This window comes from Phymastichus coffea, unplaced genomic scaffold (genome assembly GCF_024137745.1).
Source record: "Phymastichus coffea isolate CEN01 unplaced genomic scaffold, Cenicafe_Pcof_1.1 PCOF00005, whole genome shotgun sequence".
Classification (NCBI taxonomy): Eukaryota; Metazoa; Arthropoda; class Insecta; order Hymenoptera; family Eulophidae; genus Phymastichus; species Phymastichus coffea.
The window spans coordinates 3,648,940-3,667,744 of NW_026706816.1; the positions used below are offsets into that span (position 1 = coordinate 3,648,940).

Consider the following 18,805-nt stretch of genomic DNA (forward strand, 5'->3'; position numbering starts at 1 on the left):
CTTCTAGTTTGATAGTTTTTGTGATTTACGACCACCTCTAGACTTCTTGAAATATTTCAAAGTTGATCAAATCAAGTACAATTATAACAAATATCAAAATTATAATACTTACACCTGTGGCCATTTATGTTTAAAATTTTTATGTAATTTGTTAGAACATCATGACAATTATCATTTGTATAAATAGTAAGAATTGCGGATAAATAATTCAGGTGTGTATAATCACTCGACATGGTTGAATCATTGACCCTCAGTTTGTCTGGTACATCATCTGTATTAGAAACATACTATTTTCCACCTATAGAACTAGATAAGGATAAAACTTATACTCTTGGTTTGTAGAATTACTTACATTTAATTTGATACCAAATATTTACGTCGGACACAATAAATTCAAAGTTGGTGAAATTGAAATTGAACTATCTACAGGTAAATATGAAATTGGTAACATAGGTCGATATTTGAAAGAAAAATTAAAGTCAACAGATATAAAAATTGAAATAAAACCTAATAACAATACTTTACGCAGTGAAATAATTTGCAATGAACTTGTTGATTTTCGACCAACTAACTCTATAGGACGTTTATTAGGTTTCACTAAACGATTGTTGCCAACCAATATAAATAATGTCTCCGACGTGCCTGTAACCATTCTCAAAGTAAACGCTCTACGCATTGAATGTAATATAACATCTGGAGCTCATATTAATCAAAATAGAGGTCATATCATTCATGAATTCTTTCCAGCTGTACCACCAGGATATAAGATCATTGAAGTTCCTAAACAGATTATATATTTACCTCTAACTGTCAGAGTTATTGATCATTTACAGCTACGACTAATTAACCAAGACAGTAATTTAATAAACTTTCGTGGAGAAGTAATCACGATTCGTTTACATATAAAGACAGTATAATGGGAATAGTTTATAATGCTAAAGTAGGGAGTGGCTATATAACAACATCATTATGCGCTCAAAAAGTCAGTCATCGATGGATAGTCAGAGGTCTAACACGTCGAAACATTCAGTTCCTAAAAAGTCTCGGGCTGAAGATTGTTCGAGACGTCGCAACAAAAAGAAGAAAAAGAAACGTCAACAGTTTAAAAAATTACCTGTATATTTGTATGCTGTTGTCATATCAAAGATGGAAGAAATACTTAGTGTGCAAGCATCTATCATCTTTGATGAATCTATAGCTTATTATGAAGTTCATGCACATCAACCTTACAATTCACAAACATTTAACAATAGCGATGAAATTCGTATATTGATACAACATCAAGATTTATGTCTCTTACCATCGAAAAGTTCTCTACACATTGTAGGAAAAATTAGAAGACGTGATGGTAATGCTGTTACTGGAACAAAGTTCGTAAATAATGCTATATGCCATCTATTCGAAGATATCCACTATGAAATTAATGCCATTGAGATAGACAGATGTAAAAATGTTGGATTGACGAGTACTATGAAAAGTTTGATTTCATTGAATCAAAATCAAAGTGCATTCCTCGAAAATGCCGGATGGCTTGATATTGAAGAAACTAAGACAATAATTGACAACAATGGTTACTTTGATGTGTCGATACCACTTTCCATGATTTTAGGATTCGCTGAAGACTATCACAAAATTGTTGTGAATGTAAAGCATGTAAGCAACTAATTCTTACCCGATCAAGAGATAATTTAAACGCCGTCATACAAAACTTGGTGAGAATTGATGATACTGAGCAGTATGAACCTTTTAAAATAGAACTCATACGAATCGAATGGTTGATGTCTTATGTAATTACGTCAGATAAGTGTAAAATACAGTTATTCAATTTCATTCAAAAAGATATTCCTATTTCTACGAGTTTTCGATCGCGGGAACTTTATGAGTATCCAGTATTACCACAAACGTCAAAACATTTTTGGACAGTAAAAACATCCAATCAATTAGAAAAACCAAGATATATTATATTAGGTTTTCAAACAAAACGCAAGTCTGATCAAACTAAAAATCCCAGCAGATTTGAATGAAAATGTTAAACTTTTTCTCAATTCTTAGCAATATCCGTATGGAAATTTAAATCTTGATATAAGTAATAATCAATATTCTATGTTATATGACATGTATGCTAATTTTCAAGTGAACTATTACAACAGAGACTGTATGTACAATCCACTTTTAAATAGAAAACAATTTATTACGCATGCACCTCTAATAGTAATAGATTATTCTAAGCAAAATGAATCATTGAAACAAGCTGCTGTAGATGTACGTCTAGAGTTTGAAACAAAAAATGACATATCTGCGGAAACAGCTGCATATTATTTAATTTTACACGATCGTATAGTTAAGTATAATCCAATAAGTGGTAACATTATAAAACTTGTATAAGTATTATATTATAATATAATAAACATGTATGCTTTTTTTATCAAATAAAGGTGTTTTAAAAATTTTAAACGTATTCAATATTTTTAATAATAATAATAAACCCCACCTCATTCCATGAGATATACTGACTGAGCGCGTCATACCTGTATGCCACCGTCGATAATTTTTCCCATTTAATCATATATCTTTTTTTCCATCAATCTGACACATCATCGATCGATCATCGGGAGGGGGCCATGGGACCTGTGGAGGGACATCATCCATGTCGATAACTATCGACCGGCCGAGCATACACACACACATGCACATGCACGGTCGGCTACAATGCAAACCGTCGATACAAAGTCGGCCGATAAAACATTTCAGTGACCGGTAATGCAGGATTAATCACGTTACCGACTGCTGGTAAGGAAGGAATGAATGATCATATGGTAAAAGTGGCTTAGAACCCTTATAGCCTATACTACTAATATAATCTTATACTATTTTTTTTTCAACAGGTTAATTTATTATTAAACTTTTATTCTACTTTTTGAATAAAGATTGCAACATTATAACTTTTATTTTACAGATTCAAAAACCAAATTTCAACCTATATTATAACGAGTTTGTCAACAACTCGTTATGTCTCTCTCTCCACATTAATTATATAATAATAAAATATGTACTATAACGAATTTAATTCATTCGTTATGTCTCTCTCCCCACGCATGCATATACATAATTCATATACTTATACTATATTTGGATTCACATTATATTATACAGCAGCCTGCAGCAGCCGACAACGTCAAAGTATAAGGTAAGAGAGAGAGCGCGGCATGTATATTAACGAGCCTATAAGCAGGGAGAGTCGCGTCCGCGTGTATGCGTGTGGTCGCGCTGCCGAAAAGCGCGATGAAAGAGTGGGGACGCCTCCCGCGGTAATTGACTGGCGGACGTAACACGGGCGACACGTGTTTGAACGCGCGCTAAAGAGTTTGCCTTTTTTTTGCGGATCCGGACTTTCGATTGGGCTTAGCCGTGCCTCCTTGTATTATTAGGCATTGACGCCCCTTTTGTTTATTGGCACGGCCCCGTCATCGCAGAGAGAGAGAGAGAGAGAGAGAGAGAGAGAGAGCGATGAGGAAAAGTCCCTTATTTTTATTTTATTTTATTATTTATTTGAATAAACTATTTATCCATCTATAACTTGTACCTTAATTACGAGAGAGACCTAAGGTTCGAGTTGGTACCGTGCTACCAACGTCTGGGGGTGGGGGATATAACGAGTTTGTCAACAACTCGTTATGTCTCTCTCTCCACATTAATTATATAACAATAAAATATGTACATATTCATGTATCTACTTTTATATTATACTACTAGCAGCCGCAGTGGACGACAGTAGCTGAACTAAGGTAAGAGAGAGAACGCTAGCAGAGAGAGAGACCGCGTAGGTTGGTAGGACTGGCGAGCCGGGGTGCCGCGAAAGAGAGTTGCCGCTTGAGAAAAGAGGCAATTAGCTGACGCCTCTCGAATTGGTGACACGCGTGCGACTGCGTTAGAAATTCATGGCTTGGCTGTGCCATTGACGACTAGATTCGTTTTGTGATTTTGCGTCGCCTCGTGGCTAATTTGAGTGATAGATCGAGTGCTAAATTGAGTGCTACCAGTTGCTGCGTGTATCGGCGTTCGATAGACCGAACTTTGATTGTCGAGCCTCGTGGCTAATCTCACCGACAGCGGCAGCTGATGTAAGTACCACTCGTTCTTTGCGTCTCTCTCGCATTATCCGCTTTGCTTCTCTCTCTGCACCGCCCTGTACAAATACACGTAGAATATATATTTCTATTACACCTATCGCCTCTTTCACTCTGCGCCTTCTATCATTCCTTTCGTTTCCTACACCTTCGCGATTTCAGCTACGCGACCTACGACGCTCTCAGCGGGCCGTTGCCACCCGGCGAATCCATCGGCAGTCTGTGCTACTGGGCCGGTCGTGCAAATCCGTTGCACGAGCTCGCTCCGTCATCTATTACGTACCTCTCGGTTATTAACTACTGTAGCGGACTAAATCCCCGTTACAATTTGGCGCCCAAACGTTCTGGTGCTGGCGACGTAGCGAAAATCGCACCGAGAGAAATTTTTCCGTAGGCGTTCTTACAAGGACAAAGAGTGCGCGATCTCTCACGGCATGTTGTTGACAAACACGAGCCGCACGGCGAGCCACATGTGCGACGCTAGCGAACAAGTATAAACTCGTCGAGCGATACACCGATATTCTAAGCAAAGGAGAACTATAGATTTTATTCGAATGTTCGAAGTTGGAAAATCATATTTATTTTCAAGGTTGCCACGCTGGCCGTATACACAAAAACTGTACATTTCAAATGCTATATGCGTGATTCGAAATCACAGTAAATACTGCGTGGCTAAGCCTTATATAATCAATATTTTATACAATTTTTTTTATGATTTCAATAAATATTGATTAATCTATAATTTGTTCCGATATTCTCTTTTGAGTAGTTTAGTTGGCGAGGCGTTGGCTAATTCAACTCTGCGTCCAATTGCAACGCATAATTAAAATAATAATATTTAAACAATAATTAAACTAATTTTAATTATAATTATTGTTAATAATAAATTTTTTTTTTTCTTATTTTCTCTTCTCTCTCTCACATCCGTAACACTCTGGCTTATGCGTTACGTTGCTAATACCAGCACAAGCCCGATATTTATTTCAAATATCTCATCAATTTTTTTTCCCGATATTATTGTTTTACTGTTTTACATTCTTTTCTCTTATTATCCATTATAGATTCCGCATTTTGACGTGAATATGAAATATTTTTTTTTATACCAATTGTAATGATTGCTGCAGTTTGACGCAGAATTTGATGTATATTACAATAATTTAATTGTTGTTGTTTTTTTTTTTTTTTTTTTTTTCCGGTCAGATTGTCTTGCTCTCGTTCTTTTTTTTGCTTGTGTAAAACGTCAACGTTGCGTTTAACCCATTGCTAAATAGATATACAATGGCAACAAATTGGTCAATTAGCGATCTATCAATATTCAAAGAGGACATTGATAAAAAATTAACAACCTGGATCAAAAACTTGTCTACTGTACAAGTTGACGGCGCATTGACACAATTAGAATTGCGAACCGACGGATCGTTATACGAGCGTGCGAATCGACTATTCCGTAGGTTAAACGGCGATTATACAACGGAAGATTTCATAGCAACGCAAGATTTAAATGAAGAAAAAGCACAAGAAAGACGAGACAATCTTAGCCGTATGTTCTTCATGTCAGACACTCTGCCAGCAGAAATTAAGAGAGATCTACAAACCGCAAGGGATGCAGAAGAAGCTCTCGACGCAACAGAACAGGTGAACTTAGATGACAACGAACAATTGACAACAAGCTCGCCACATGGCACAACCATAGATAATTCTGTAACTCTGCCTATACAAGAAGAACACAAAGATAATGATAATGAAGGTACATATGATATGGTGAATACAAGACGTCGCAGACTTGATTTCAACAGCACAACAATCGAACCACAGCCAAATATAGGACAACATATAACGTCAACTGCAACAACAACAACCGTTACGACGTCAATAAATGCAGCGAACGCGAGTAGATACTCCACAGGAATCTACGCTACTTCAGAAGAAACGCGCATGGTCAAAGTAACGATGCCAGACACTAAAGTGCATTTTATGCCTTATGGCGCAGCATCCGAACTAAGACGAGCTTGGCAAGCAGAATTGGATTATTCTGCCGCACAGAAAGAATTTCTCAGACATGTAGCAGCAGAAAAACGAGAAATGGATAAAATAATAGCAGAAGTTACACAATTGCGAGAGAGATTAGCCAAAGTTGAAAGGGAAAAGATCGATTTAAATGCAGTTAATAAAAGTTTGCAGGAACAACTAAAAATAGTTGTGTCAACGGCTCATCTCGCAGAGCAGGAACGACTAGCTACTGCGCAAAGTAAGAATATACAATTCCGAGATACATTCGAATTAAATTATTATGATTTATCAAGCCAATTTGACAACACTACACATTCACAGATACAATCATCGCTCAACCCGCAAGCTCCGTTGTTTCATTCGACAACTCAACCCTCTACGGTCTTTTCTATAAGGCCAATGCCGTCGTCATTTCCGATTACTACGTCGTTTTTACCTGCGATGCCTCTTCCTGCAAGCTCGGTCAAGGGGAGGGGAACGTCCTTTAGCATTGTTTCTTCGCTTGGCCCCGTGGCATCCCTCGCAAGCTCATTCACCCCCGTGTCCTCGAGCTGGGGGAGGGGGGTCCTGCCCAGTATGTCAGCAGAAAGGCCATCGCAACAAACGACGACTAGCGTTCCCATAAGTAGTCAAAGCTTCATTGCTAACCCACAGCAAGCGACTACGTTTAATTCCACGTTCTCTAGGTACTCTCCCAGCAAACCCTTAGGAAAAACTGTGAGAGAATGGAAGATAAAATTTTCAGGAGGCGAAGGACTAAGCATCGAAGAATTTCTGGAACGCGTTGAGGAAAACAGACGGTTAGATAGGGTGGCCGATGACGAGCTACTAGATTCAACGACTCCCCTTTTCGAGAAGGCAGCTCTCTTCTGGTATCGTGCTTTAAAGCCCTCGTGGAAAACGTTTGGCGACTTTAAGGAAGCGGCCCTTAAGACTTACAGCAAATCGAAGAGGAACAAGAGGAGTCTGAAGGTAGAAGCCCAGCTGCGTACACAAGGTACTGATGAGCCTGTAGTTGAGTACATTGTCTCACTACTTACTATCATGAAAAGAGTTGATCCTCCATGGAGCGTGCAGGAACAAGTTAACCTCATCATAGACAACCTGCTGCCTCAATTGAGAAAGAGATTAAAGCATTTTAGAGACAATCTCACAGATTTGCAAGTACTTCTGGCCAAAGCTCAAGAAGCCGAGGATGATGAAGATGGCCAATGGAGGCCAGCGCCCTCAGCAGATCAGAGCTATACCCTGAAACGGCCTACAACCCGCGGGTCAAAACGGCCAAGACTAAGCCATCGTTATCGTCTCTAAGTGAGAAAACTCAGCCAGTGAAGGAGTCAGAGCTAGAGGATATGATTACGAAGATCCTGGAGAAGAAAGCCAAAGGAAATGCTGACATCTCCAAGCTCCCTGCTTCATCCGAGAAGAACGAAAGTTCTAACGGAAAAGCAGCCCCAAACGAAACTTTTCACCGTTCGAGCGGGAACTCGCCTCGCGGCAACGGACGTGGCCGAGATGGTAGAAGAAGCTGGGGACGATCAGGTGTCAATCGAACCACAGTAATTTCCCCTAAATCCAGTAAAAACAAGGATAAGGAGTCTGGCCCTGATGGCAATCTTCTCTGCTGGAATTGCAGTTGGCCCGGTTACACCCGAGCCACTTGCCCAGAATACTCAACTAAACAGCCGAATGATGAGGATTCAAAAAAAGAGCGAGGGAGTCAGTAGATGAGGTCCGTACTCCTCCCTTGATCACCAGGACCTTTGATGTTAGCGGCGTAATGGGAGTAGCGCAGGTGCCGCACAACACGGTGAGACTCAATGCTAGCCCGAGCTGACTCTTCCGGTGTGCAGTCTACCCGCGATGGGGGGTACCGTTGCGAGTGCCCTAATCGATAAGTTCCCCAGGTGGTGGCTGACTGTTAAAGTCAGCGATTATATTTTTCGAGGACTTTGGGACACCGGAGCTTCTCGTACCGTCCTCGGCCCTAACGCCATTTCAATCGCAGTTGCTTTAAACAAGCGCGTGCGACCGTATGTGGGCCCAGGAGCAAAGGCAGTTGATGGCCACTACGTACCCATTGTAGATAGCGTAGAGTTGCCCTTCACCTTGGGTGGGGTAACGCATTCGATTGACTCTCTCGTTTTAAACGAAGTTGACACTGAGTGCACTTTAGGTGCCGACTTCAAGCGCGCCTTTTCGGCCATGCTAGACCCTAGATCTAACAGGTTGACGTTTGAGGGCTGCGAAGAAGCTGTGCCTGCAGTTCTCTCTTCGGGGAAAGCTGAAGAGGCAATGACCTTAGCCTCGCTGGGGATTGAAGATCCCACGGCTGAGCAGAGAGAGACGATCGAAAAAGTCATGCAGGATTTGCTGCCTGATCCCTCGTGCGAACGGTTAGGTTGCACGAGTTGGATCGCACATGACATATATCTCAACTAGCCGAGCCCAATTAAACAAAGATATTACTCGGTATCTAAGAGAATAGAGGACGAAATGCACGAGCAAATGGGAATAGTCCAAATGGGAATAGTCCGGAAGTCCCAGAGCGAATGGTCAAGCCCTGTAGTTATGATATTGAAACCTGATGGTACGTATCGATTTTGCGTCGATTACCGTAGAGTCAACGCGGTGTCGAAAGTTTCAGCATATCCATTGCCTTATATGGACGTGATTTTACGCAAAATTCAGTACGCCAAATATATAAGTGCTCTAGATTGTTCTGGAGCCTTTTGGCAAATACCTCTCACAGAGAGATCGATACCAGTCACGGCTTTCACATTTCCGGGTATGGGCTTGTACGAATTCGTTCGTATGCCTTACGGCTTGGCGGGCGGCCCTGCTACATTTCAATCGTTGGCTGACAAAATAATCACGCCCGAAATGGAGCCTCACGCTTTTGCCTATTTAGATGATTTGATCATTGCGACTGATACATTCGCTGATCACGTAAAATGGCTTACGTTAATTCTAAATAGAATTAACGAGGCGGGCCTTACCATCAATAGGAAAAAGTCGAAGACCTGTATGTCCGAGATACGTTATCTCGGCGTGCTGGTTAATCGTGAGGGCTACAGGCCAGACCGTGAAAGAGTGCGACCCGTCCTAGAGTATCCGGCGCCAAGGAATCTACGGCAATTGCGACGTTTTCTTGGCATGGCCTCGTGGTACCGTAAGTTTTTGCAGGACTTCGCTACTCTAGCCGCACCTCTAACGTCCCTCACGAAGAAGGACACAAAGTACACGTGGACCGAAGAACACTGTACAGCTTTTGAGCAAATAAAAGCACTTTTTGCTACTGCTCCTGTCCTAGCTAGACCCGACTTCGCTGCTCCGTTCATCCTTGAGTGTGATGCTAGCGATACTGTCCTTGGCAGTGTCCTACTACAGAAGATAGACGAAGAGGACCGCGTGCTTTGCTTTGCTAGTCGTGTTCTCACATCTACAGAACGCCGACTGTCAGTTACCGAACGCGAATGCCTAGCGGTCATATGGTCGATAGAGAAATTCCGGCCTTATATAGAAGGTTATCACTTTACAGTGGTAACCGATCATCATAGCTTGGTATGGCTTCAGAATCTTTGGAGCTCCAATGGCAAGTTAGGTCGATGGTCTTTGCGTCTTCAGGCGTACGACTTTGATATCGTGCATCGCGAAGGTAAGGATAATGTCGTGCCCGATGCGCTCTCTCGCATGTATGAGACAGACGAAGACACGGAAGCTTCGCTAGCGTCTCTCACCGTCGACGAAGATACCCTGGATCCCTGGTATCGACGCAAGCTTTCGCAGGTAAAACAAGATCCGAAAGCTCATCCTTATTGGAAGATAGTCGGTAGCCGTCTGTATCTTTACCGACCGGACCCAACAGTTGATGACTTGATAGGGGTCGACGACGCTTGGAAACTCGTGGTTCCTAAAGAACAACGTGAGCAGGTTCTCATTGAATGCCACGAAGAGCCTATGGCCGGCTATTTAGGCTGATACAAGACCCACCAGAGGGTAGTGCTTCGTTACTACTGGCCTAGTATGTATAAAGATACTGCGCATTTCGTGCGCAACTGCCAATTGTGCCAGCAGATTAATGTAGAGCAACGAGCCCCGCTGGACTTATGGGCAAACACGTCGTCTCCCGTCCGTGGGAAATTGTCTGTGGCGATACGATGGGCTCTTTCCCGAGATCGCCTCGAGGCAATGAACACCTTCTCATCCTGATGGATATTTTCACGAGGTGGATCGAGTGCATCCCGATCTGTAAGGCCAATGCCAAAACGATTAAGAGAGAGATCAACCATCGGATCTTCCTACGTTTTGGAATTCCTGATAGATTTCTATCGGATAATGGCACGCCTTTCAAGAATTCATCAGTGGATTCTTTCCTAGAGGCCCATGGCGTCTTTCACGGCACTTGCGCTCCTTACTCTGCAAAGTCGAACCCGACTGAGCGAGTAAACCGCACGATCAAGACTATGATCGCTGCATTTATTGCTGAAAAGCACAATAAGTGGGACGAGCTCATTCGTGAATTTGCGTTCGCTTACAATACGGCCATCCACGAAACTACTCGTTCTAGTCCAGCCTTTCTGAATTATGGACGGAATCCTGAACCTCCATATAATGTTCGACACGAGGAAGAGCGTGCCGCCTTACGACAGTTAGAATCTACGGCCCGTGAGGAATGGCACTCTCGCATGCAAAAACTCGACAGATTGCGAGCCGAGGCCCAGGAGAGGAGTGAAGCCGCCCAGTTGCGACAAGAGAAGTACTATAACCAGAAACACCGAGATGTCAGTTACGACATCGGTCATAAGGTATGGGTGAAGAATAGAGTACTTTCCTCGGCCGCTAAGGCCATAGCAGCTAAATTGTGTCCGAAATACGCTGGCCCTTTTATTGTAAAGTCTCGTCTCAGCATGAATTCCTATCAGTTACAGACTGAAAATGGAGTCGACATAGGTAAAGTCGCGGTCTGCGACATGAAACCCTGTTACGATGCCGAGCAATTTTCCTTAGGTGAGACACGTGACGCAGACGATGCTTCAAATAGGGAAGATCCAGAGCTTCCTCTCGATGAAAGCCTTCGAGCCGTATCTCTACCTATAAAGGGTGACTCGATAGTGGCGGATATCTCGGCGTCTGTGGACGCTGACCCGAAGGCACAGCCAAGTTCGGGCCAGCTCCCTCAGATACCGATAGCTATGGCTCCTCGGAAAAGGGGCCGACCACGCGGTTCCAAGAAAGCCGTACCGCTACTGGTCACAACTTCGCCTCGGCGTTTGGGTCCTAGGGGCAAGCTCGACGAATAATTCCCCAAATTCACTGCGTCCTCACACTATATAACGCCACTACAATGCTACACCACGCTCATACACTCCAAGTCGGCCCTTGGCCCCTTGGCTGGCTTACTGCTTCGCTTCTGCTTGCTCTACTGCCCTCGCTTTTTCATAGCATCTCCTATAATGTTCATTTATTATTACGGAATTCTTTGCAGAGGATGTTACCAGTCAAGAAAGTCGAGAAGGACGAAGAGGTCCAAGTGACCATCTCTCGTGACCTGCTGGCTCGATTGGAGGAACTCGCCTTCCAACTGGCTAGGTCGCAGGTGTCCCTGCTGCCGGAGCTCACGCCGGAGCTACCTACCATCGAAGAGCGGGCTCGGCGTTGGGCAGAAAGCTTCGCCACAAAGCATAGGGAAGAGGAAGAGGAATGGAGGCGCGCCCGAATGGCTCTTCCGGCTCTTGACCAACAGGGCGAAAGGCAACATCCAAGCCCTGTTCCCCGCCAGTCTCCGGTGCGCTTCGCCGACGTCCCGGACGAAGAGCCGAAGTAGGCCCGATCCCATGAGGACAGGTGGGCCGAAGTGGAGGCCGCGGCAAAATCGTGTCGCTCGGCGCGCATCGAGGCTCAAGAGAAGGAGCACCGGGCCTACGCATCCGTGATTGCCTTCGCGAACCACCCGGATGCGAGAGTCCGAGCCGTTGCTTCCCCCAGCTTCGTTCAGAAAGTAAGGGACGAGTTGGAGCGCCAGACCTTCCCGGCCCAGGCGGCAGATCGCTGGAACGAGGCCAAGGCGGTCCAAAAGGAGCGCGAGCGCCTCCTGGCCCTTCAAGAGAAGAATCGCCAAGAGATCCAGGAGCTCCATCACCAACTGGCGAGACTCAATGTCCAGGACGCGTGGGCATCGGCCGCGTCGCCTGCTTAGCCACGAGGAACGTCGCGAAATTGCGAGACAGGCCCAAAGGCTACCCGGCAGATTTTGCCGAGGGAACGAGGGCCTAACACCGCAGTATTCGGCGCTGCTCCATCGAAATGCCACGAGGCCCTGTGGCAAATATGACGGCCCTGCCGTCGAGAAGAGGGGCACTTGGTTCTGCTTTGTCTGCAATTTGACAGGGGTTTCCAGAACCGCCTGTACAAATACACGTAGAATATATATTTCTATTACACCTATCGCCTCTTTCACTCTGCGCCTTCTATCATTCCTTTCGTTTCCGACACCTTCGCGATTTCAGCTACGCAACCTACGACGCTCTCTGCGGGCCGTTGCCACCCGGCGAATCCATCGGCAGTCTGTGCTACTGGGCCGGTCGTGCAAATCCGTTGCACGAGCTCGCTCCGTCATCTATTATGCACCTCTCGGTTATTAAATATTGTAGCGGACTAAATCCCCGTTACAATATTATTTATATAAAACGATTTCTTCGTTGTTAGTTTCAGTATATAAACAATATTACAGTCTACTTTTTTTACTTCCTTATCTTCAAAATTATCCGTATGATAAATTATGATGAATTGAATTTTTATTAGTAAAATCTCAACTCAAAACCACACCTATACGCTTATTTTCCTCCACATAAGTATATCACGCAATTATATCTCAGCCATCAGATCACTATATGCTTCAACGTTGAATCCATTACTTTTTTATAAGAGATAAAACTGATAAACAATGAACTACATTATGATTATAAATGATGAATGAAAGATTATATTTTTTATATTTTATTTTTTTGCTAAAAACAAATTAAATTAAATCTGAAAAAAAATCAACTAAAATCAATTAAAATTTTTTTTTTTTCATTTGGGCCAATCAGGTCACGAATAAAATGCTTCAATATGGCTTCCATCACTTTTTTATTAGAGGATGATGACGAGATTAATAAAAAGTACAAACATAATTTTTCTTATTATTTTCTATTTATCCCGTTCTTGCCATTGTATTAAGTGAATGAATATATAACTTTAATAAAAGTTAACTCAACTTTAATAATCTAATATATATTATGATATACATCATAATTTTTAGATTTATAATTTTAATATAAAGTCTAGCTTCATTAAGTATGACGTTAGATCGACGTCTCGAGTTGGGTTCAATTTCTACTCAATATCATGTTTTTCTTTTGGTTTTAACTTTTTTTTAAATATAATTTATAAAGGTTATTTCAGAAAATAACTCATGTCTATTTATACAGCTCTTATTAATTATCTGGGTATGATGATGCAGTTCCTTTTGACAGGGTATTGTCACACAAAAGTATAAATATATATTACCGACCGATCTTTTTCAGGTACATAATTGTAATGAGAGGACTGCAATGGCTCGGTCGGTAGAGCGACGGACTCGCACCCGGTAGGCCCGAGTTCGATTCCCAGTCCCTGCTAATTGATACAAGCACTACTGAAAAAAGTTTCATGTGCTTTGATCTCAAACACATTGCAAGCCTCCGTCACTGATTAGCACTGATGGAGCATAAATAGAGCGACGTTAAGTAAAAAAAAAAATAATTGTAATGAGAAATAATATTTATTTCTTGAATGGTTATAATATTTTGATTGTATAGAAAAGTGCGCGGGATTTTCCTAACTATTAAGCCCATTTATATCTATAAAAATTGAATCAATATGCTACATAGATTCAATTTCTACTGATCTCGGAATGTTCAATTTTTAAAATTTTTTTATGAACAAAAACTAAAATGCTCGTAATTGTTAATAAGTTTTATTGGTCCTTGACAATCATGTGCAGTTTTCAAATTCAAATAAATTATTTTCTCCTTTATTAATAATATTATTTCGATCATTTGCATAATTATGTAAAAAAAGCTTAACTTTATATGTATACTATAAAAGCTATAATTTATTAAGTTGCTTATTAAATTGATTTGTTTATTAAATCATTAATATTAACGCGTGTATTATGTTAAAGCACGTAGATTAACAGAAGGATGCTCGATTTGCAAAGTATCAAATTTAGTAATTATCGAAACGCTATTGACTATAACGTATAAAAAGACATGTGATCTTTAAAATATTAACGTCAATGTCAGATGCTTTCTATGTTAGAACGTTGAAGTCAAAACACGTGTACCAATGGGTTCTCTGGACATAAAATCAACTCTGAACTTTAAGTATGATTTATTGATTGCTCTAAAATGATAAGAAAATCTTTTCTAAAAGCTTTCCTGATTAAATAAGGTCTAATGAAAATACATTCATGTAAAAGATGCCGAAAAGTTTATTTTATAAACAATAATATATTTCACATCATTTTCTTTCCGAAATTAGAATAATGATTAGGCGGTTATATCACTTTTAACGCAACGAAAATACGAAACTTTAGTGAATCACGGCTCCAACTTGAAAAAACAAACATATACGAATATATACTTAGAGAGCTCGTATTTTTAAGAGTAATAATTACAAGTTTCTGTCGATTATTTCAGGACGAGCAAACGTTCGATTTGTATTAGGAAACATTTTCTAAATGATATACGAGGTCTGTCCGGAAAGCATCGGGCCTACGTTTACATCTTCGCGCCATAGTGTTCGAGCGACCTCCACCGGACAGAAACGTCAGCAGTAAAGCCTCACGAATCTATTGGTTACTTACTGACATCTGCCGGACGTATAGTTCATGCGCAGCGTGTCTTTGTTTACAATGCCTTTTTCGCGTTCGTCGGATTTTGATATTGTCAAAAAATGACTGAAAAACAAGATCAACGAATTTGCATCAAATTTTGCTTTCAACTCAGCAAATGAGCTCTGAAACTATTGAAATGATGCAAAAGGCCTTCGGAAGCGAGTGTATGAGCAAAACACGAATAAAAGAGTGGTATAAACAGTTCACGGATGGTCGCACTTCTGTCAATAGTGATTCTCGTTCCGGTCGACCTTCGACGACAAAAACTGCAGATAATATTGAGCGGGTGTGACTTGCAATCGAACAAGATCGTCGTATGACTGTGCGAGAACTAGAAGAAGACCTTGGGATACCAAAAACTATCATTTCAGAAATTTTAACCAAAAATTTAGGAATGAAACGCGTGTGTGCGAAATTCATCCCAAAATTGCTCACAGCAGAGCAGACGAACATTCGCTTAGAAATCGCTCTGGACAATCTCGAAATGGTCAATAATGATGATAATGTGCTTAGAAAAGTTATTACAGGTGAATAATCGTGGGTTTATGGTTATGATCCTGAAACAAAACAACAATCTTCACAGAGGAAGCATTCTGAATCGCCAAGACTAAAAAAAGCACCTCAAAGTCGGAGCAATGTTAAGTCAATGTGGATTGTTTTCTTCGATTGTGAAGGTGTTGTACATCACGAATATACACCAACAGGTCAGACAATCTATAAAGAATACTACGTTCAAATTTTGAAACGTTTGCGTGATGCAGTAAGAAGAAAACGGCGGCACTTTTGGGAAAGTGGTGACTGGCTTCTCTATCACGATAATGTGCCAGCGCATTCATCCAATCTTGTGCAGCAGTTTTTGAGCAAACACAATATCGCATTGCTTCGACAACCTCCATACAGTCCCGACATAGCCTCTTGTGACTTTTGGCTGTTTCCAAAACTAAAAAAACCACTCAAAGGACACCGATTTGATGACAAAACAACGGTTGAAAACAATGCGACGAGTGTACTTAAGGCTATCCCTAAAAGTGATTTCCAGGACTGTTTTGAAAAGTGGAAACATGGATGGAACCGTGTTATTCAATCAAGTGGGAATTACTTTGAAGGATGCCACCCACCAGATGATAAAGAATAACGCTAGCACGAAAATATAAAGATAGGCCCGATACTTCCGGGACAGACCTCGTATATACACAAATACTTACTAGTAGTCTTTTTTTAAACGTTGCCTTTTGTCAAGCCACTGGTGAAGAAATAAATTAGGCAATGCAATGCACTCTATCATTATTTTGGCAGATAAAATTCTATTTTTATCGTGAAAATATATAAATCTCAAAGTCATGTATATTTAAAAAAAGAAAAAAAATTTTAAGCGTGGATGAAGGAACTGAGCGGAAAATTGATGAAAATTGACGTAGAAAAATTATTTAAAAACTGCACATGATTGTCAAGGACCAATAAAACTTATTAACAATTACGCGAATTTTAATTTTTGATCATGAAAAAATTTAAAAAATTGAACCTTCCGAGATCAGTAGAAATTGAATCTATGTAGCATATTGATTCAATTTTTATAGATATAAATGGGCTTAATAGTTAGGAAAATCCCACGCACTTTTCTATCCAATCAAAATATTATAACCGTTCGAGAAGTAAATATTATTTCTCATTACAATTATGTACCTGAAAAATATAAGTAGGTAGTATAAATTTATACTTTTGTGTGACAATACCCTGTCAAAAGGAACTGCATCATCATACCCAGATAATTAATAAGAGCTGTATAAATAGACATGAGTTATTTTCTGAAATAACCTTTATAAATTATATTTAAAAAAAAGTTAAAACCAAAAGAAAAATATAACATTAAGTAGGAATTGAACTCAACTCGAGACGTCGGTCTAACTTCATACTTAATGAAGTTAGACTTTATATTAAAATTATAAATATAAAAATTATGATGTATATCATAATATATATTAGATTATTTAAGTTGAGTTAACTTTTGTTAAAGTTATATATTCATTCACTTAATACAAAAAGGTATCTATGAGGACTGGAATCGGGGACGAAAAAAATGAAATCAAGCAGCACGCGTTAGCCATCTCGGCTATCCAGGCACTAGATCGTGTAGTACGAAAGTTACATATGTTCATAGAAATGTACGAGGGTTTGTAATTAAAAAAGGGGCTTAAGATGTAGATATTTGCTGTAATATTTAAGATATTTCGAGATATTTAATTATGCATAATGAAAAAAAAATTGCATCGAGTGGGAATCGAAGCCTCTATTCTAGTCGAAGAGAAAAGATTTGCTGAGACGAAATTCTCTTCAAGTGCTCAGACTCGCACTCTTGCTTCGCCCCGCCCATCGGCTAACGTCATTGATCAGACGCACATTCTCTTCTTCTCGTCTGTACATTAGACGCACGTTTAGCATTCCCCTCTCGTGCTGAATGAAAATGTACGTCAGCTTCGGTGCTCTGGCCACTACGGGGCGCTCGAACCAGTAACATTTGTCGGGCACGCTCGGAAGCATTGCCGTCAGCAAGCTCCCTACTAATCTCTACCTACATTTTCGCACTGTGTTTCGCCGTTAAAAAATTAAAGTTTCGTGGGACTATTTGATTCGTGGGTGAGTTACGACAAAGCAGCAGCATTTTAGCAGCGGCAGCAGCATTTCAGTAGCAGCAGATAGCAGCAGATTCGAGAGCAAGGCAGCACAGCTGATTGATCCGAGGAACAGATTTTTTCGCTTCAACATTTACGGCTTATCACCGTAATTGCACCGCAGGGTATGTGAATCTCCCTTTATCGTTGCGCGACAAAATACTTTCGGAAGTATTTTGTCAATCGCGATCTTAAATTGTTTTGTATTCGCGCCGAACATTAGTTTTCACAGCAATTTTTGAATTCTCTTGCTCTCTCTTTCTCTCTCACTAAATTATAATCTATAATTGTGAATCCTATGGCGTACGTTAGTCTTTCGGCCCATAAAAGACTGTAGTTTTTATTGATTAAACTTTGTTAATTTTATTCGCCGTTTACGTCATTTTGTTTCCTATTAGCTTAAACGATCTATAAAGGCTTAGGTCTTAATCCGATTTCATCTAGGGGATCAGGCGGATTAGGAATAAAGTCAGTCACACCTAAGATAGATCGAGTGTCACAAGTCAAGTGACTTAAGGTGGATTCAACTCAGTTGGAAAGAAGACACCGAAACGAAATCATCAGACGTAAAGACGAATACACGTATAACTATACGTGTTTAACGGAGCGGCGGTTAGCTCTGCATCGTGGGAGTTAGTGCTTAAATAAAATTCTTATTTTTGCTAGATAACCACCCCGTTACATTACGTTATAAATATTACATTGTTTCTAATTTATTTTAAGAATAAGAGCCCCAATTCTCGCTCCTACTTGTGAGGTACTTCCATTTTATCTTCGTAACTAGTGAGTCCATTAAGACAAGTCCAAACCTGCTTTAATAGAAACACTCATGACACATTTACCTTTTCATAAAATAAATTCATATAATACAATCTTTATTGACGTACAAGAAGATATAAAAATACATTTAAATAATAAAATGAAATCGATCACATTCATGATATTGAATAAATAGTGTATATCTTTGAACCATTTCGGATAAATCAATAACAAAATCATAATGATCAATTATTACTCTTGAAATTCGGTCCGGTAGAATAATTTGGAACTCACAATCGAGTTCAAGAATAACTCGAGAT

The 18,805-nt window shown here is 40.5% G+C and overlaps 1 protein-coding gene across 3 annotated transcripts in view; it reads right to left on the reverse strand.

Moving 5' to 3' along the window:
* Positions 1–18,805, reverse strand: part of LOC131667620 (sorbitol dehydrogenase-like) — a 918,386-nt gene that overhangs the window by 837,443 nt on the left and 62,138 nt on the right. Inside the window, exon 1 of one of the 3 annotated variants that reach the window (XM_058941169.1) lies at positions 113–246. The exons of the other annotated variants lie outside the window; for them this stretch is intronic. Coding sequence (XP_058797152.1) covers positions 113–124 — 12 coding nt within the window. The 5' untranslated portion in view covers positions 125–246. Of the gene's footprint in view, positions 1–112; positions 247–18,805 lie in introns of those variants that run through there. 3 annotated transcript variants of the gene reach the window in all.